The sequence below is a fragment of the Lycorma delicatula genome, chromosome 1 (genome assembly GCF_047948215.1).
Source record: "Lycorma delicatula isolate Av1 chromosome 1, ASM4794821v1, whole genome shotgun sequence".
Lineage (NCBI taxonomy): Eukaryota > Metazoa > Arthropoda > Insecta > Hemiptera > Fulgoridae > Lycorma > Lycorma delicatula.
The window spans coordinates 30,849,914-30,872,403 of record NC_134455.1 but is presented as its reverse complement, the minus strand read 5'-3'; the positions used below and the strand labels follow the sequence as shown (position 1 = coordinate 30,872,403).

Below are 22,490 nucleotides of genomic sequence, written 5' to 3'. Positions count from 1 at the left end.
ATTGAGACAGGCTTCAATTTTTGTCAAAATTGTATATAATTCTTCAAAATTAAGAATGGTTTACCCTATTATTTAACACTTAATTGCGCTTTCCCATCAAAACCACCAAAATGGAATGAATGACCAAGTAATACCTTGTATTATAGAGAATGCTCCAATGTCTGAATTTAAGAATTGATACAAAATTATATTTTTGGCAGAACGGAAATCGGAACTGTTAGCAGAAAATATTTGAGTGAGAATACCCCTATGTGAAATGTATCTTTTAAGTGCTGCTACAAAAGACTGAGATGAGATCAGAAACTAATTCTGAATGAATAGCTTTAGTGGTTAGACAAATAAAAAGTGCTATATATGCTTCACTTAATGTTTTAGATCTCTGTCCGCCATGGCGAATCATAATTGGATCGCCACAGTGTACTGCGAAAGTAGAAATTTGTCAGGAAGGATTACTCTGATCCAAAAGGTTTTATGTATGATAGAGGAAATAACTCTCTTGCTATTTATTATCCATTATTTTTGTCATAACAAATGATGAATAAATTGAACACCAGCATGCAAGAGTTGCACGTGTTCAGCATTAATGATTAGTTTTGTGATATTAGCATTAGGATGTAAAACAATAGGATGTTTCACTTGGTAATGTAATGGGGAGTGTTGCAGACTGCTACTTCCACATAATAAGCCTGAATTATCCAAAAATGGATCAACAAATATAATTTTACTTTGTTTAGAAATGGCTTGATTGTTTTTAAGATTATTTAATTTGTCACTAGAATGAGTTTGTTGTGATTGTTGAATAAAAAAAGGTAAGAGTGTGATTTAGTTCCTGAGTAGTTACAGAACTAGAAATTCATTCTGATTGTTATGATTTAGCATTATGATTATATCAGAAACAAAAACTAAAAGTGCGAATTAAAGTATGTAGAGATGAAAATCGTTTGCGTTTTTCTACTAGACGTTCAGCACTTACATTACAGTTATTAAACGTAATATAATATCTTTCGGCCAATGGCCAGAAATTAGTGATAACCAATGAGGACCATGCCAACAAAGTGACATGTCAATTTACTTTGTAAACAACCCTTAGACAATCTGCTTGTTGGATTATTTGACATAATGCCAGTTAGTATTTGTGGTAATTTGTTGAATCGTAGAAATTCTATTGCTGACTAACACTTTCCAATTAGATGGTTGTGCATGAATCCAATGTAGTACTGTTGTAGAATCTGTATAAATGGATTTTGTCAAACTGTATGTTTAAGGCATTAATTACCGTAATAAACGACTAAGTAATAAACTATCACAGTCTTGGAAGTGTAGTATGTTTTAAGGGTGCCAATTTTGACTTTGAACAAAGTAAATTGGAGGAAATTGTATTATTATTGTATACAGTTCTTGTGTAAATACAACAGCCATAGCCCTTTATGGAGGCATCAGAGAATCCATGTATCTGAATTGAATTTATTCTATCATTTTGGATTTGATGGAATGATTTATTTTAATGGATTCAATTAAATGCAACTGGTTGTATCCATTGATTCATTGTGTTTGTAACGTATTAGGTAATGTTTTGTCCCAATTAATTTTAAGTTGCCACAATGGTTGCATAAAATGTTTATGTGAGAAAACAATAGGACCAATGAGTCCTAAAGGTTCAAATAACAGCTGCTATGATGGATAGAATACTTATTTTAGTGTGTTTTTTAGAATCAATGGCATGAGTAAAAAATAGCATTGCAAAAGTAGCTTATCTGAGGAATTATTCCATAAAACTCCTAAAGTACGTAAGTTCTATTTTTGATTTGAAGGAATTGTGTATTTAAAGGTATTGTGTTTAGAAATAGAAATGACTTTATTGGAAAACCATTTATGGAGAGAAAAACTGTATTGTAATAATTTAGAATTATAAATTTTTAACTTAAATTTATAACTTCGGTTATAAGATCATAAAAATAAAAAATCATTTTGATTGGACTTAGATGCAAGTGGAAATTCATTTTCATTTGCAATTTGAATTAAACATTGTGTGGCCAGGTATGGTGCAAAAGTGGTCCCATAAGTTACCGTACTGTCGCCAAATGGCTTGGACGGCACATGACACATACTAACTTAGTATGTTAGTATGTTAGTATTCAGGTAGCCCTGAAAAGGGTAGTTGTGAAATGGCTTCGACGGCTCGTTATTCATAACCTTGCGGTGACTCTGAAAAGGGCAGTTTTTTAACTCTGAGAAGAGCTCTTGGGTTTGGATGTTAGTCTCTGGCAAGGTCAGGGAGTTGCAGCTCATCCATTGAAGTCAGACTGGACTTTCCCTCAGTGGCAGTTGGGTCCCTACTACAGTGTGGCAGTGGTGGCCCCCAGAGCCCTACAGTGTCAGGTCAGCGTCGATTGTCCTTCGCTGACCTGGCCGAGGTGGTTCTCCCTGAGCGATCCCACATTGGGCCAGCTACTGCTGCTGAGTTTGCCGGCCAGGCCTGCTGCTCTGGTGGGGATGTTGGCATCTGCTGGGAGGTCCCTTGTTGAGGCGACCAGGGAACTTCTGCCTTCTTCTGTCTTTTTCTTCTTCATCTTGGTCTTCTCCAGGTAGTGGTTGACGATGAATTGAAAAATTTGCTCTTGTGAACACTCTTTTATTGGAGTCTGAGAGTGGTGCGACCACAGTGCCGCTATGGTGGGAAAACTGCGTGTCGATAGTGATGCTTGTATCAGCACATATGTATACTGTGTGTCCACCGATGCTAAATTAGGCATATATGTGGTAACAGTACATAATGCATAGTGTTTTATCTTCTGATCTGGAGAATCATGCCAGAGAATACGTTGTAAATTGGAATCACTAGATTTAACTAATATCTGATGATACATTTTAGCTATGTCAGAAGTAATGCTGTAATTATGGATTGTGAATCTTAGCAATATGGAAATTAGATCTTGTTGAACTACCGGTCCAACTAAAATAGTATTGTTAAGAGATAAACTGTTGAGGTAAACCTGTGAGTTAAATAACACACGTTTGATTTGTTGTTAGAAATCATTGAAGTTGAGTAGTGACATATGACCTAGTAAATACTCTTGTATGAAAGCAGAATAGTCCTTTTTTAAGGTTGGAATTGTTGCTTAACTTTCTTTCCAAAGATAAAAATCTGTTTTTAGCGTTGATGAAGGAAACACCTAGTTAAATTTTATTATCTTTGTGTGGTAATGACATGACAAATTTGCCCTGTTTGTTTCGAGTAGTATTGTTTTGAAAATGTTTCACATGTTGAGGTTCTATCCATTTCCTGAAGCATCAGTATTAATTTCTTTGACTTGGACAAAATTTTTCAAGTATGTTTAATTGAATATATAGAATTATATATTCTAATTTAGTTTCCTGTAAAATAGGATATCTGAAACTATGAATGAATTTCCGAGGAAGGATAAGACTCAAGTAGAATTGAGCTCCAATCAGTAAGTCAATATTGCTATATTGAATTTGGGATCTGCTAGAAATATATTATGAGGAAGATTAAGGTTAGAAGTGTTAAATGTAGTTGATGGAAGGCAATCAGTTATATAAGGAAAAACAGCACATTTCACCTTGAATGAAAAGTTCTTATATTGAGAGTGTAATTTAAGTGTTACATTGTATTTGGATTGAGATATTGAGTTATTTATGCCTGAAATGGATAGATCATTTTTATTAAGTTCAAGACCTAATTTTCAGGCAAATTTATGCGTGCAAACATTTGCCTGGCTACCAGAATCTAAAAAGATTCTACATGAATGACGATTACAACATATGTCATTAGTATCACATACAGTTGTTGACAGAATATTTTCAATTGATTAATTTTTAAATGAACAATAAGTTATACTTTCAAACTTACTGTCATCAACCTTAGAATGATTAATTTTGTCCATATGAATGTATATTGTGTTTCTTTCCATAAATCTTACATAGACCTTTTGTATAACATTGATTAATGGCCCTTACATAAACAATTAAAACAACAATTGTTTGCCAAAAACGTTTTACAGTCATCAATAGACAAATTTAAAAATTCCCTTTATTGAAATATGTAATGATTTGAATTAGAAAAAAAAACAAATTTTTGGACAAACATTGATTAAAATTGGATTTTTTATAATCAACTTACATTATGTAGTTTGTCTTGTTTATTAGATTTTAAATTAAAGTGTTTGATTAAAGATTTAGTTGTATTTTTATAACATCGTTCCTTAGTTTTGTTAGTTGTATTTGATTGCATGTTTTATGTGGACAGATTAATATTTTGTAAAAGTTGTCTAGAATTCAGAAATTTTATAAATTCTTTAAAAGTGAAAAATTTTAATTTGACAACCTTTTGCTCCCATAATCTTTAAGTATTGTAGTCCAATTTTGATGTTATAAATTGGACGACAATAAATTCATATGTGTTAATATGAAATTGCATTGCTTCAATTGAATTCACATATGATGAAATTTCATCATAAAATAAATTGGATAAATTATTTACAGATTCTTTTTTTATAGAATCTGATCTTATAGTGCACTCAGCATTATGACATGCAATTATATATTTGTTGTCAAATCGTGTTTTTAACAGTTCTAATGCCATAGCATAATTTTCATTTGTCAGTAATAAATTTTTAATGATAGCTAAAGCTTCATCCTTCAAAGAAGAATGTAAGTAGTGTAATTTTTTAATATTAGTCATCATCTCTTTTATGAACTAAATCAATAAATATATGAAGATAGTCCTGCTACTCTTAACACATTAGCTCTAAATATAGGTATATTAATTGGTTGTAATTGTGTTTTAATTAATTGATACAGTTGAACTAACTTCTTGATTAGATCTTTTTTTGCTATTATCTATAAAGTTTTGTAATTTGGATTCTATAGCACACATCTTCGACTTATTTACGATCAAATTCTAAAACTTCATCATCGTATTTCAATTCAAGTTCTGATTAAATGATGTTATATTTGTCTTTAAAATTAAGAAGATTCCTTAACTTAATTTGTAAGGTGGCAATATAACCTTGTGTAGGTTCATACTTGTGAGTAAATGTTCCAATCGTAGTTATTGAGGCCATTACTAAACATCTTTGTTTAATTAATTGCTCAATTTCCAAAATAGTATTAAATTAATGTAAATTATTGATAATGTGAATTAAATGTGAAATTTTTTTTTGTCTTCATTCATTTGACTGGTTTGATGTAGCTCTCCAAGATTCCCTATATAGTGCTAGTCGTTTCATTTCAGTATACCCCCTACATCCTACATCCTACATCCCTAACAATTTTTTTACATATTCCAAACGTTGCCTGCCTGCACAATTTTTTCCTTCTACCTGTCCCTCCAATATTAAGCTACTATTCCAGGATGCCTTAATATGTGGCTTATAAGTCTATCTCTTCGTTTAACTATATTTTTCCAAATGCTTCTCTCTTCATCAATTTGCTGCAACACCTCTTCATTTGTTACTTTATCCACCCATCTTATTTTTAACATTCTCCTATAGCACCAAATTTCAAAAGCTTCTAAACTTTTCTTCTTAGATACTCTGATTGTCCAAGTTTCACTTCCATATAAAGCTACACTCCAAACATATACTTTCAAAAATCTTTTCCTGATGTTTAAATTCATTTTTGATGTAAATAAATTATATTTCTGACTGAAGGCTCATTTAACTTGTGCTATTCGTCATTTTATATCGCTTCTGCTTCTTCTATCTTTAGTAATTGTATTACCCAAATAACAAAATTCTTCTACCTCAATAATCTTTTCTCTTCCTATTTTTACATTCAGTGGTCCATCTTTTTACTTCTACTACATTTCATTACTTTCGTTTTGTTATTTATTTTCATGAGGTAGTTCATGCATAGGACTTCATACTGTTCATTGTTCCTTCTAAATCTTTTTTACTCTCAGCTAGAATTATTATATCATCAGCAAATTGTATCATCTTTATCTTTTCACCTTGTACTGTTACTCCAGATCTAAATTGTTCTTTGACATCATTAACTGCTAGTTCTATGTAAAGATTAAAAGGTAATGGGGATAGGAAACATCCTTTACAGATTCCTTTTTTATTACGGCTTCTTTCTTATGTTGTTAAATTATTACTGTTGCAGTTGGTTTCTGTAAATGTTAGCAGTCATTCTTCTATCTCTGTATTTGAACCGTAATTTTTTTAAAATGCTGAACATTTCATTCCACTCTATGTTATCGAATGCCTTTTCTAGGTCTATAAATGCCAAGTATGTTGGTTTGTTTTTCTTTAATCTTCTTTCTACTATTAATATGAGCCCTAAAATTCCTTCCCTTGTCCTTATATTTTTCCTGAAACCAAATTAGTCTTCTCCTAACACTTCCACTCTCCTGTCAATTCTTCTGTACAGAATTCTAGTTAAGATTTTTTATGCATTGCTAGTTAAGCTAATTGTTTTGTATTCACATTTATCTTTTCCTGTGTTCTTTGGTATCATGACTATAACTCTTTTTGAAGACTGAACTTCTCCTTTTTTGTAAATATTACACACCAGTTTGTATAATCTATCTATCGCTTCCTCATCTGCACTGCAGAGAATTCTAAAGGTACTCTGTCTATTGCAGGAGCTTTCTGCAATTCAAATCTTTAATATTCTCTTAAATTCAGATCTCAGTATTGCTTCTCTCTTTCATTCTCTTTGACTTCCTCTATTTTCTAATTTAACACTATTTTCTAATTCATTTCCTCCGCATAACTTTAATATATTCCACCCACCTATCGACTTTGCCTTTCATATTATAAATCGGTGTACCATCTTTATTTAACACATTATTAGATTTTGCCTTTCCTTTTATAAATGGGTGTACAATCTTTGTTTAACACATTATTACATTTTAATTTATGTACCCCAAAATTTTCCTGTATGCTCAGTCTTTTTTACCAATGTATTACCAAGGAAGGCCCTCCATCTTTGTTATATGAAAATGTGTAGAGCTACATTTTCTTGGGAAAAAAGCAGCCGTAGTTTTCCATTGCTTTCAGCTGTGCAGTACTCAGGATTGAGTGATGTTGATATGGCCGTTTAAGTCATCCTGACCTATGCCCTTACCAACTACTGAAAGAGCTGCTGCCCTCTTTCAGGAATCATTCCTTAGTCTGATTCTCAACAGATACCTCTTTGATGTGCTTGCACCTTTGGTCCGGCTACTCTGCATCACTGAGCACTCAAGCCCCCTCACCATCGGCAAGATCTCATGATTCATAGAGGGAGGAATGTGAAATAATGAATGATATTACAATAATGATGAAACAATGTAAATTAAATATAATTTTTTTTTTTTTTGTCTTCAGTCATTTGACTGGTTTGATGCAGCTCTCCAAGATTCCCTATCTAGTGCTAGTCGTTTCATTTCAGTATACCCTCTACATCCTATATCCCCAACAATTTGTTTTACATACTCCAAACGTGGCCTGCCTACACAATTTTTCCCTTCTACCTGTCCTTCCAATATTAAAGCGACTATTCCAGGATGCCTTAGTATGTGGCCTATAAGTCTGTTTCTTCTTTTAACTATATTTTTCCAAATGCTACTTTCTTCATCTATTTGCCGCAATACCTCTTCATTTGTCACTTTATCCACCCATCTGATTTTTAACATTCTCCTATAGCACCACATTTCAAAAGCTTCTAATCTTTTCTTCTCAGATACTCCGATTGTCCAAGTTTCACTTCCATATAAAGCGACACTCCAAACATACACTTTCAAAAATCTTTTCCTGACATTTAAATTCATTTTTGATGTAAACAAATTATATTTCTTACTGAAGGCTCGTTTAGCTTGTGCTATTCGGCATTTTATATCGCTCCTGCTTCGTCCATCTTTAGTAATTTTACTTCCCAAATAACAAAATTCTTCTACCTCCATAATCTTTTCTCCTCCTATTTTCACATTCAGTGGTCCATCTTTGTTATTTCTACTACATTTCATTACTTTTGTTTTGTTCTTGTTTATTTTCATGCGATAGTTTTTGCGTAGGACTTCATCTATGCCGTTCATTGTTTCTTCTAAATCCTTTTTACTCTCGGCTAGAATTACTATATCATCAGCAAATCGTAGCATCTTTATCTTTTCACCTTGTACTGTTACTCCGAATCTAAATTGTTCTTTAACATCATTAACTGCTAGTTCCATGTAAAGATTAAAAAGTAACGGCGATAGGGAACATCCTTGTCGGACTCCCTTTCTTATTAGGGCTTCTTTCTTATGTTCTTCAATTGTTATTGTTGCTGTTTGGTTCCTGTACATGTTAGCAATTGTTCTTCTATCTCTGTATTTGAACCCTAATTTTTTTAAAATGCTGAACATTTTATTCCAGTCTACGTTATCGAAAGCCTTTTCTAGGTCTATAAACGCCAAGTATGTTGGTTTGTTTTTCTTTAATCTTCCTTCTACTATTAATCTGAGGCCTAAAATTGCTTCCCTTGTCCCTATACTTTTCCTGAAACCAAATTGGTCTTCTCCTAACACTTCTTCCACTCTCCTCTCAATTCTTCTGTATAAAATTCTAGTTAAGATTTTTGATGCATGACTAGTTAAACTAATTGTTCTGTATTCTTCACATTTATCTGCCCCTGCTTTCTTTGGTATCATAACTATAACACTTTTTTTGAAGTCTGATGGAAATTCCCCATTTTCATAAATATTACACACCAGTTTGTATAATCTATCAATCGCTTCCTCACCTGCACTGCGCAGTAATTCTACAGGTATTCCGTCTATTCCAGGAGCCTTTCTGCCATTTAAATCTTTTAATGCTCTCTTAAATTCAGATCTCAGTATTGTTTCTCCCATTTCATCCTCTTCAACTTCCTCTTCTTCCTCTATAACACCATTTTCTAATTGATTTCCTCCGTATAACTCTTCAATATATTCCACCCATCTATCGACTTTACCTTTTGTATTATATATTGGTGTACCATCTTTGTTTAACACATTATTACATTTTAATTTATGTACCCCAAAATTTTCCTTAACTTTCCTGTATGCTCCGTCTATTTTACCAATGTTCATTTCTCTTTCCACTTCTGAACACTTTTCTTTAATCCACTCTTCTTTCACCAGTTTGCACTTCCTGTTTATAGCATTTCTTAATTGCCGATAGTTCCTTTTACTTTCTTAAATATAATATTTTTTAATTTCTTAAATATTCTTTAATATTTTTTTAATTTCTTAAATATAATAATAAATTATAATATATTATGATAAATAGTTGTAGATATAATTCTTGCAATCTCTGGTTGTTTGAAGTTTGTTGTCTATGAAGATTCTTGAAAGCTTGTAGATTATATCCATGATGTTCTATACTTAATATGAATCACCATTTTGGTGATTCATAAATGATGTTTTTTGAAATTTTTGATAGATTAAAAATGTAGAATTCTTGAAAATGTTGAATTTGTGACTTATATGCGCAGTTAGAGAACTAAACAATTATGTGTGTTGAAAGTTGACGGTAATTTTTTTAATAGTTAGTCTTGATTTCTTGTTATTATAAATATTTTATTGTGATTGAAATATTTTATATATATATATATATATATATATATATATATATAAAACATTAATTGTTTGAATATGATTGAAATAAAAGATTAATTATAACTGTTTTTTTTGTGGGGAGGGTTGGTGAAGAACGCTTTCGTGTTATCATTGCCCGGATTTCATTTATTTCTGTAAGTGAAATGAACTGAATTGTAGAACTGGAATGAATTTGTGCAGAACTGGACACTAATGTAGTGTTGAGCTTGCTTATAAAATGTTGGTGGAGTCGCTGATTCTTCAGGAGCCAAGTGCATCTGAAAGGAGCTGTGTGAACTATAAAGAACTGAGTGATTCCATCAGGAGCCGAGTGCATCTGAAAGAAGCGAAGTGAAGTGTAAAGAACCGAGTGAATCCGACCGAAGCCGAAGATCTTTAAATTTAAAGTCCTATATTAAATAAAAATTGAAGTTCCACCATTTAAACAGGAGCAACAAAAACATGAACATTTATGAGTATTTAAAAATTAAATAAGTCGTTTAAATAACCCTGAGTCTTAACATATTATATTTCTCTATGCCTGTTTGATGTATACACTGTAATTATCCATGTCTTTTTAAATTAAACATTTATGTGTGTTTGTATTTCACTTGTTTATTTATAGACGATGCCGAGTTATAAGAACACAGCCACAACTTCACAGCCACTTGCCAAAGTACCACATTTGTCTTCCCCAGATTTACTTGAATGTAACATACCTGTGATAAAACAAGAACAAATTGCATCTCATCAGGATGACGAATCATTTGATGATGGTCATCATTCGGTAAGTTGTTAAAAAACCTTTTTGATTGGTATTTATAAATATTAATTTTGTTATGTATTGGATTAATTACTCTTTTTAACATGGTAATGGTTATTTTCTGTGTCTCAAATTCAGAAGCATGCATGACTGCATGAGTATTTTTTTGTACTGAAAATTAGATTATGATGTAGTTGGGTAGATCTGAAGAAAGTTTATAAAAGTATTTGTTTAAGTGTATAATAACAAATAGTCATATGTGTGTGTTTGACTTTATATAAATAGTGTTAATATCCAAAGCAAAGTGATGATGATTACTTAAGGATTTTTGATGATTATGACTTTAAAGTGTAGTGACAAATAAGTTAAACAAGATATACAAATTAAAAATTTGTATTGGGTTATGGGTTTCTGTGAAAAATATGATTTTACATTAAATTTTTTTTTATAGAAGAGTTTTTGCAATTTGTTAAGTGTATGTTGCAGGTTTGTCATAAAAAAAAAAAAAATTATGTTTATCTAGTATGCTTGTCTGTATTTTGACAGATTATATGTTTTCTGCTGTGAATTTTAATTTTCGTGGGTGGGTTTTTTTGTGTTAATTGGCAGAATATAATATGTGATGTTAACATAATGAATAATGCCATAATGTTAACATTATCTGAATTTATAATACTCATGATATCTTGCTTAATTTTAGGGATACTTAACGTAAATGCAGTTATTTATGAGTTTTATGTTCTATAGTCTCCTGTGAAGAAGCACCAGTTTATTAATTGAGAGGTTTCTTATCTATAAATGATTTTGAGCATCAGGTTGTATAATCTTATCTGATTAAAAAAAAACTTCAACAAATCTAAAATTTATTTAGTAATTCAAAAAAGTTACACTTTTATAAATTATAATAAACTAATATAACCCAGAAATGAGTAATATCAGTGAAATGGTACCTTATGATAGAACAAGTTTGTTTATATGGCAGTTTCTTTGATATTTTTTTGACAAACACATACACTCACATTCATCCGTTTTATAAATGTTCATTATGAACCTTTTCGTTTTCAACATTTTGAGATAAACATAAAACAAAAATTAACAAGTCTTGAGCATTTTCTAGCACAATTTTTTTATTTATTTTGCAGTAGTTATTTCTTAAGAATTTCTTTAAATAGTTGAAAAACAATTTTTAATTAAGTAAATAAAAGGTAACGCACTATAATTATTAATCTTCAAACTTCTAATTATTAATCTACAAACTTGTTAAGTTTGGTATTAAAAGTTATCTTCTGAATATGAGACTTTATCATTGTACTGTTTTGATTCTTTGAGTCTTTTCTGCTTTAGTGGCAACTTGTTAAAAATATTAATGATGTTTTTTTTGGTAGGATTCAGAGTGGGAGTGGGAAATATTTGAAATCATTGTGATCTCAGAGTAAATGAGCATGTAGGTTTGAGTTATTGATGAATAAGTGAACTGTACTGGAGTAGTCAATATTTTTTAAGCATTTAAAGAGATTTATGCAAGAAAATAGGTGACTTAAATCAAAGTCTTAATGGCCTTTTCTGAAGTTTAAAATATGCTAAAAGGAATTTTCCCAACTTATAATGGCTCACGCATACTATGAGTGAACATACTTACAGTACTACGTTTTTAGTGTACTTATTCCAGTTAGATCTACAATCTACTTAAAAAATAATAATAATAAAAAGTACTTTTTGTTGATATGTCAATGTGAAGTTCCATTTATGATGCAAGTTGATAAAAAAGTCTAAAAAATTAAAATGAGTTGACATTTTTAACACTATTAAAATTTATATTGAATTTGTTGCTGTTTTCTAAACGTGGTATGCAAGTAATTGTTAGAATGAAAAATTATTAAATTTCTTCATTGTATTTAAAGAGTTATCTTCAGTTACCCATAAAAAAAAAAATTCACATCACCTTTACAAGTATGTGAACCATAATAGAGGTATCAACTTCTGATCATTTCTGTCACATTGTTTTATAACATTTAATATACATTAATTTAATAAATTGATGCATGTCTGTTAAATTCAAATAGTGTGTTATGTATTACTTTATTAATTACTTAATAGAATCGAGGTAGACACATTAATTTTTTGAAATACACTATCTGTCCCAGTTTTTCATCCTGGATCACTACTATGATGTATGTAAGGCATCTAATGTATGAGGAACTGGTAGAGTTGCTTCTGTAAGAGTAATGATGCTGACAATGTAACCAATCCCTGTTGTGAACAGAGTGAAGTTGTCAATGAAGACGTGAATCAACAATGAAATTGCATGGTAGTTTTAATGCTGAAGTTTTTCTCCAGCTTAAAAGAATAAAAAAAAATTGTTGATGCTGCTGTTACAAATGGGAGATTATCTTTAATGATGCATAGAGGTTCCCACCATGGACTTATCCAGCAGTCCTCCACCCTTGCTGCTTCTAAGAACTCTGCACTTGGCATCGGACAAAGATGTTGTCCTCCCTCAGCCTACATTGAAACCAAGGCTGATATATACATGTAAGCTGCTGATTCTATAGTCTCCTTGGGTATTTTTATCTGTGGTAATTGCGTTTGATGTTACCTTCCTTTGAGACTTTCTTGTTTATCTTCTTGTCTTCTTTTTTCTCTTTCTTCATCTTATGCGACTGTTCTTATTTGTTTGTTCTTCTCATTTTGCTGTGTGATCCCGTTTACAAAAGTTTTTCTTTTTCAGGGCCTATCTAATCTACTTCTACTTGGCTTGTTTTTCTTCATACCTACTTCTATCTACTTTTATCTGATTTAACCTAAGTTTTCCTCTTCAATCAATTATCTTCCTGTACCTGTAATAACTGTATTTATTTATCCTAGTTCTATCTTTAACTGTAATATAAATAAAGGGATCCTGATTTGGAAATCTTCCTTTAAAATGGACATTTTCCTGATCGGACCCTACACGCCCTTGGACTATCTTATTTTATACTCTATCATTTTCTTTCTTAACTAATATTAATTTAACATCCCTGCAAAATTTATCATAAGTGATCTTGTTGCTACTGACATCTTCTAGATTAAATCTTATATTTAATTCCCTCAATTGCCATATGAACTGTCGCCTTCTCCTTTTGAATCCCTCAGATACAAGGTGCACATGTTCGGCTATTTCTTCCAATTCACATCGCACACAGTTTGGACTCAGGACCAATTCAAACCCTCTGAACTTACTATTGAAGTTTCTATTTCCTGCCAGTGCCTGAGTCATGTAGCGGTCTACTGTGAGCCATATCCTTCTGCACCACTCTTGCACATTCCAGGAAAATTGAGTACGTGTACCTACCATTTGTTATATCATCCCATCTTTTTTGCCATTCATCGAAGCCTTCTTCAATGATTGCATTTTCTCTTTTTCAAAGTATCTTCTCATCCTTACATGCACCTGACTTTATCAGCTCTCTTTATCTTCCTTCGTTCTTTTGCTGTGGTGTCAATAGGCTTCACATCAGCCATCACCCATACATTCTGTCAAATGCTCTCCTGACTTATCAAGAAACACACATAATACATAACAATTGTCAGCCTTCTCTACTTCTATCAATGATGACACTGCATCCTACGTTCCTCTTCCCGGTCAAAACTGAGAGAAGTCCATTTTAATTCATTCTTACATACATCCTGTTAAACAGGATCTTTTCATACAACCGAAATTGTATGAAAAGATCCTGTCAGTTTTTATACAACTATTCACCTCTCCTTTATGAAGTATTTTGACTACTCCAAATTTTCAGTTTACTGGAAATTTACCTTTACTTAACAAAGTATTAAACAAACTACAAATCTTTGTCTTACAGTGTAGGAAAGCCACTCTCACCAATTCTGTAGTCATGCCATCAAACCCAGGACCTTTCTTTCTTTCTTTCAATGTTGCCAACGCTGCACCAACTTCTGTTATTGGCTCAGATTGACTGTCCATTTCAAATTCATCTACACCCTTTCTAATTCTTTGATGATACTCGCCTTCTTCAAATTCAGTATAGTCTGGCAGCAGTTCATCCAACAATCTCAACTCCATAAACTGCTTATTGGTGATTATTCCTTGCCCGAACTCCATGGAAGTGGAGGTTAGGAGAACTTCTTCCTTATGTTCCCTGTCACAAGCCGATAGTATATTCTCCATGGGTCCTTATTACCCTGATCCATAACGAATGCTTGCCAGGAATTTCATTTTGCTGATCTCAGAGCATTGTAGTATTCATTCCTTTTTAAGTACTTTTTTAAGGTTAAACAGGGTCTTTGTAAAAAAAAATCACAAAAAATTCAATTTTCATATTACCTGTAGCCCATCAAAATGATTAGTATAAGCTAGATTATGCACTCCTTTTAGGTGATGTGTTTATTCAGTATTTTTACAAAATAGAATAGATATTTGATGTTTTTTATGCTTGCTTATATGTTCATTTAATCACTAACACTAATTTAATTTTGTAAGAATGGTTTCTAATTTTGTTTACATTTAATTTTAAAAAAAACTTGTCCTGCACAAGGAAAAATTTATGAATATTAGAAAAGTTAGTTTGTTTTTCCATAATTATTAAAAAATGATTCTGTAGACATCAAAATTAATGTAGGCTAATATTAATTAATTGTAATTATTAATTACTGTGCAATTCATGTACAAAAAAACATGTTTTACACAACATAGGCAAAACTAAACATGAAACACACTAAAAATAACCTAAGTGAAATAAATGTACACTAAAAGTGTGCATATTTTGTTTTATAATAAATGCTAATACTTTAATCATTTTCAAAGACATGTGAAAGGGATTTTATTAAAAGAAAACGTGTGTTAAGTACTCTAAATGAGAAATTAGTATGTGTAGCATCGTAGAATCAAAGCATTTAAATCAAGCCTTGGAACTGTATATTACTAATATCACAGCTGTAATGTTTATCAATATTAGGGTGAAAAAAGATGTAAACCATAAGTATAGTATCCGTTACTTCATCTTATTTTCTCTCATATCAAAATTAGATCATCAGAAAATTAAGAGAAAATATTTATTCTTTATTGTCTAATTTTTTAACCAAAATTAATAGTCTAATAAATTTATTTTCTTGAAACAATTTCACTCTTAGTTAAGGAAATGAGAGAGAGAGAGAGAGATAGAGAGACTGCTAAAAAAATCATTAGATAATGGTGAAATCCTGTAACACCCAAAACCTGTTTCATAATTGTTTTAGGAAACACCATTGAAATAGTTCACTATTTATATTGTTCTTCAAAATGAGTTCTAATTAGAGAGACAAAAAGAAACTTAATGATGTCCAAAGAAGTTCAGCCCTGCTTCCCAGGCCTACCATTTCCCTTAATTACCGTAATTAAAAAAAACAGTAATTTTGTAGTATTTAAATCTTTGTTAAATAACTGTTCTGATTTGATGAGCTAGAAAAACTAAACAGTGCCATGGAGTTTAGGACCTTCATTTACTCGACACCGTGGACTCTGATTCCTTAACAAAAATTAAAATATTTGAAATTTGAATTATTCTTTTTCAAAATGCATTCATCCATCAGTTACCAGCAATAAGCTTGATGATTTAAAATTGGTTCAGATTTCCTTGTTTTCAGACTTCTAGACCTCATAGTTCTTTAATATGAGATATATTTTTAAAGTAGGTCCATTTTGAATGTGCTGCCCTGTATATCTGATGCAAACAGATAGTACTTTTGTAACTCTGCACTACTTCAATAAAGAATTGACTATTTGCAACATTACTATAGTTTTTTTTATTGTTAATTGTTTATATTCATCCATTTATAATGAATTCTATAATTTGTGATCCTGCCAAGAGGTATAAGGAGTAATCTAATTTTTGATGTCAAAAACACAGTTCTGCAGCTGAAATTCTCTGGCAAATTTGTGACATTTGTGAGTTGAGTGATTAGAAGTGAGACAGTGGGGGCATTCATTTCGAGAAGAGCAAACGAATGTTCATGATGAAGATTGTAGCGACTGTCCATCAGTGATAATAGCTGATTTGATTGAAAAATTGAGAAAACTGGCCTTTCATCATGTCACAATTGTCTTTGATGTGTCAGGACCTTTGGTGTATGAAATTTTGATTGAAAAATTGTTGTATAAAAAATTGTGCCCCAGATGGGTGTGCAAAGATGTCAACTGACACATACAAGAAAAATCATCTTCCTGTAATGCATGAATTTTTGTGTCCTTATGAAAATGAAAGTGATGAATTGTTTGATCACATTGTTATTAGAGATGAAACCTGAATTTCTTATTCAAACAGCAAGAAAAGTAGCAGTCTCTGGTCATATTAATCATCTAGACCAGTGATTTCCAAACTGTGCACCGCGGCCTCTTCACAGGGATGACAGGGAATATTGTAAAAGCTTTATAATTAATTGAACAAAGACATTTATAATTATTAATTTAATGTTAATAAAATAAAAAATAATGAAGATACATGAGTTTTATTTATTTTTATCTCTTACTTACGAGTAGTCATATTTTTAATAATGATATAATAATGATTAAAAGTTTTTCATTTTAATTAAAAACATTTGCTTTTTTTTACATTTTTTTTCTGGTGCTGAATAAGAAGCCAAACCTTAATTTTTGTTTTAAACTTGCCTGTGGGTATAATTTTTTCAGTACGGCTTTCTTAATGTAGACCAAAGTAAACGAAAATTTTTCTTAGAGGGAAGAATTAGCAGGGGCCAGTCCATTTGAAGTGACCCAAAAAATAATAAGGTGGTTGTATGAACAATTAAAAAAAAAAGAACTGTAACTTACCCACTTGTTACCTACATGTCTCAGGACCTTAAAAGTTTTTTATTTAAACAGATTACCTGTGGCGGCCATTTTTTTAAGGTACGCACACCTACTTTTGTGATTGCAAGGGTTTACGGAAAAAATTGTAACTAAAAATTGTTGATCCTGAAAGAATGAAACAAAAAGCAAAATTTATTCATATTTTCTCAAGGGAAAAGATTGGTCCAGTGGTTTCTTTCTATGAGAAAATCACCAATAAAGCTGTGAAAAGCAGAGAAATTTCACTTATGGTAATTTCTTTCAAGAGGCAGGGATGGCATACACAATTTGAATTATTTTTTTGTGTCTAGGTATGATGGTAAATGAAATATAAATGGGTCGCTCATGCAAAAAATCATTGAGCAAAATGCCTCGCCAGTCGAAAAAACCAGTTGAAAGAACCTTGCCAGCTGACAGTCGAGTCTTGGCTTTCACTGGGGCTGCCTCCCTTTACCTCTGCCACTCCGTACTGGCTTGTTTTGACTGGGGAGTGTAGTGGTGGACCCATGTTTCGTTAAGGATCCAACTCAAAAACACATCACCTTCTTTCATTAACTGTGCTATAAGCCTCTGACACACCTACAAATCTCAACTTCTGATCTGCGGTCAATAGGCGAGGAACCCATCAGGCACATACTTTATGGAACTGTAGGTCATTTGTGATGATTGCTTGACAACTCGTATAACTTATTCCGACCTGTTCTGGAATTTCAGATACTCTCACCTGTCGATTGTCTTCAAGAATGTCTCAAACCACACCAATGTTTTCATCTGTAATGCTGGTCCAAGGACGGCAATTTTGTTCCTGATTTTCCACTCATTCTCGACCATTTTCGAACTCTAGGCAAACACATAAGTCCTTGGCAATGTTTGATCCCCGAACTGCGCAGTCAATCTCCTGAAAATTTCCATCACTTGATCTTCTTCACGGGCAAGAAATGTTATAATTATGCATTGCGCAATTGAGGGGTGCACCTGTTACTTCAACATTATGAGCGTTACTTACTGACTAATTGGTTGGGAGCGTGGAATGGCTGGCTCTCCCCACTCCTAATGACCCCACCCAAGCATACTAGTAGCACAGGGCCTGTGCTTTAGCATCTACGGAACCGTAGACGCTCAGGAACAAAAATCTTGTTTATATTTGATTTACCCTCATATATGGTAGTCGTTTTACCATAAATAATATTAGTGGTGATACAAATCTCAAATTTGCACAACTGACAGTGTTTTTGTGGATGTTTGTGGCAAATAAAAAAGTTTCTTATGTATTTTAATGATAAAAAAGTTATACCTCTTAAAAATCATGAAAAACCTGTAAATAAGTGATTACATTTTGACTCACTAAATAAGTGCTCCAAGGAAGTTTCTTGTCTTCTTGGCACTTCAATGTTTTTATGTTTATTACTACAGTTGAAATAGACTTGTTTTAACCATTCATCTGCAGTGTTTGTTATAACAGACGCTTGAAGTTATTTCCAGTCGTCAGGAAAATTCATGTTGCAACATGCTCATTTATACTTGTTACTTCATTTAGGCTTGCAGTTACAGACTGGTCAGTCTGACATTAGTCGGTGACCTGCTCACATCTTTACAGAATGTCTCAAATTTCATCCTGTGTTTGGAAGTGTTTATTAAATAAATAAGTTTTATTTAATAATATTATATTGGCAAATTTTAAAATCAGTTAAATTTTTACATTATTTTCAAATAATTTCACATAAAACGATGGAAGAACTATTATGGTACTATAGAACCATAATGGTATAGAACTATTATGGTATGGTACAGTGTCAAAAGAACTCACTAAAATTTGGCAATTTAGTGATGAAAACCAACAACTTATTTTTTTTACGTATTAATTAGTCAACTGTATGAACAGTTCTGTTGTGACCATTTGAGAACTCATAAAATACCAGTTAAGAAGAACTTAAGACAAATAACATTAGAGCAAGCTCTTAAAGAACATATTTTTTCCAAATTTAAATTTAATTCTTGGAAAGTTTCTTGTTTCAAAAGTGTTTATTCTCATCAAAACAAAGAACTATAAGAGTGCAAAGACCAAGAACAATACATTGCCTCACATCACAATATTGAACAATTGGATGCTGGTTGTAGCATTTTGGTTGTATCACCTCCATCAAAATTGAAAAAATTATGCATGGATCAAAAAAAGCACACAATTTCAAGATAATTATCAGAAGAGATATCACAGCTATCAGTTAACCACACTAAATAATAAACTTTTATTGCTATAAAAACATGCTATTTAGTTGAAGAATAATAAAGATTTTACTATAATTTATTGTTTCTTTGGTAGTATTTACAAAAATAAACCAATATAAAAATAAAAATGAATTCTTGAAAAAAATACAGGCACTGATTGAAACCTCAGTTTGGGTAAGTTTTACAAGCATTTTTGAATCAAAATTGTATTAGGTAACTGGTATTGGTTAATTTATCATTAAATTACGACCTATCATTAATAATTTAAAAAAAACTGTTTTAAAAATATTGAAAATGTCAACTTCAACAACATAGGGGCTAAATATAAAAAATGTAGGGGCAAAGAAGACAAAGAGACCACCTTGGAGCACAAAGAGTCAAAATTGTATCGCTTTTAACAGGTTTTTCATGATTTTGGAGAGGTTATAACTTCTTATCAGTACAATACACAAGAAAATTTTTAATTTGCCATAAACATTTACAAAAACATTGAAAGTTGTGCAAATTTGAGATTTTTATCACCAGCCTCATCAGAGTTATTTGAAGTCAAAATTTGAATTTAAAAAAAAAATAATTTTCAAAACTTTTTAAAAATTTAGAGGTAGTATATCGCCTTTAATATTATTGGTAAAACTACTAGCATATACTTACATATAAAAAAATAATTCAAACTGTGAATGCCATCCCTGCCTCGTGAAAAAATGATCAAAAGTGAAATTTCACCATCTTTCATGTTCAACTTTGTTGGTATTTTTTGGTAACTTTTCTCAAAGAACAGAGATAGGTAAATAAACCACTGGGCCACTCTTTTACCTTGACAAAATTTGAATAAAATGCTGTTTGTTTCATCCTTCCAGGACCAATAGTTTTTTAGTGATGATTTTTCCATAAAATCTTACTATTGCAAAAATAGGTGTGTGCACGGTAACAAAAATGTCCGCCACAGGTAAACTACTTAAATAAAAGATTAAAAAAAAATAGTTTTAAGTTACTGAGACATGTAGGAAAAACAAGTGGGTAAGTTTCTGTTTTTTGAATTGGTCATGCAACCAGCTTATGGTTTTTTGGGACACTTCAAATGGATTGACCCATAGGGAACTTTTAACTAATGCCTTAGCCTTTTGGATTTAGTAGTAGTTCATGCCTAATTCTAGCATTGAACCTAAATTTTTATTTTTTTATATAAAACAGGGTAGAAACTCAAATATTGAATGATAAAGTGAATAATTTTGATGATTAGATATATAAATTCCATTTAGTTATGTCTTCTAAAATGTTATTCCCAGGTATTTATTGGGCCAGATTGCTCAATAATATTGGAATACTGTGACATACCCAACAAGTTGTATGAAAAAAGCTGTATAAGGAAGACAGTAAACAGTTTAAATATAATGTAATTAAGGCAAGTTCAGGCATTCAAACCAGAGATGCAAATCATCCAGATCACACTGAATAATGGTTTGAAACTCTAGTGCACTATTGTGGGAGTATACCTAAAAAATATCATCAGCAGCAGATGTAGCACGTTAAAAAACTTGAATAGAAACAAATCATTATGTGTGAAACAATAAGTCAGCATTGCTTCCATGGGTTACATCACAAGTAATCAATCCCATTCTATCGTTAGCATTCCCAGTATTAACCAATTTCTTACTTAAATTTATTTAGATCTTATTACTTTTAATATCAACAGCAGATCTGTTATTGAATTTCATTAAAAAAGATACTTAAATATTATTAATAGTATAATATTATACTATTTATTAATATAAAAAATAAAATCACAATTACTTGAACTGAAATAAATCACTTCCATTTTTTGTATATTGCAAATTATATTCTGATCTCTCTTAGATGACTACCAGTCAAAAGAATAAAGCATCAACAAAAATTTGAATCCGCATCTCTTGTAAATGTAAAATCTTATGATCAGATTTGTTTCCGGAGTCAAAATGGAGCTGATTAAAGAATGTAAATGGAAACATTTTGAAAATTATTTTCTGATAATTAATTAAAATTAACAATCCATGAAATTAATTACTTAATAATAATAAAACATCTTGTGCAATTTTTATCACTCTGGAGGAAAAAACAGGTTAACGTTAACAGGTTGTATAAAAAATTCTGATAATTCATCTGTCATTTCATCTACTAGTTTATTATTCTGTTGTGTATTTTTAATTAGTAACCTTAGCCCAATAGAGCATTTTTGAAAGTTTATAATAAATCTACAAAGAAAACAGTATAGTGATAAAAAAAAATCTTTTTTTACAAAAGTAAAAAAGTTTGGCTGCCGAACTGCTAGACAATTTATGTAATAAATTATATATTTATGGAAGTAGGGATGTAAAGCATTGCATATTAATAAATTAATAGGTAAAAGAAAATAATTTGCTTGGTTATGAAGTTAAAATTGCAATATTAAAATAAAACAAACGCAAAGTATTCTTTCGTTATAAGAATCTCATTTATTTTGATATAAAGAATATCAATTAGGTTTTTTAAGGTGTTTTAATTGTATTTTAATGCTTGGAGTAATAAATTTTATTTTTTAAATTTATATTATTTTTCCAGTCCATGTTTCTTAAATATAAAAATTACACTCATAAATTTTCAGAACAACACCAATACTTAAAGCGACATAAATTAATTAGATTTAGTAGTAGAAAGGCACAAAGTAGAGTAGCAGTTAGTTATATGGAATTTAAGAAAAAAGAGAGCGAAGAAATAAGAGAGATAGGAAAATAAAGGTCCAACAATCAACTCTGGCAACATATGGTGTATTTAAAATCTAGAAACTTTACCAGTTATTTAACTTGATCAGAAATCTCTAAATGCAAAAGTGCCTTGAAGAGAATAAGGATTGATAAGAGAAAATCTTAAGCCTTTTAATAATTATTATTTTAAAATAATAATTATTGTATTTGTACTTTTAATGTTGCCTATTCATGGCATCACTGTATTTTTTTACATTGTCAACTCATCAGCACTGCCAGTGCTACTCTTGAATGTTTATCGTTAATCTGGACAGAAACTATTTTTATTTATATGGTTTTGTTAAGAGTTTTTAAGAAAAGGAAGTTCTCAATTATATCTTATATATTTATTTATTTAAT

General features: G+C 31.2%; 1 protein-coding gene across 15 annotated transcripts in view; it reads left to right on the top strand.

Moving 5' to 3' along the window:
• Positions 1–22,490, top strand: part of LOC142334408 (modifier of mdg4-like) — a 288,350-nt gene that overhangs the window by 32,015 nt on the left and 233,845 nt on the right. For all 15 annotated transcript variants that reach the window (XM_075382407.1, XM_075382485.1, XM_075382414.1 and 12 more), the window contains exon 3: positions 10,188–10,349. In XM_075382407.1, the coding sequence (XP_075238522.1) occupies positions 10,188–10,349 (162 nt within the window). The remainder of the gene's footprint in view (positions 1–10,187; positions 10,350–22,490) is intronic.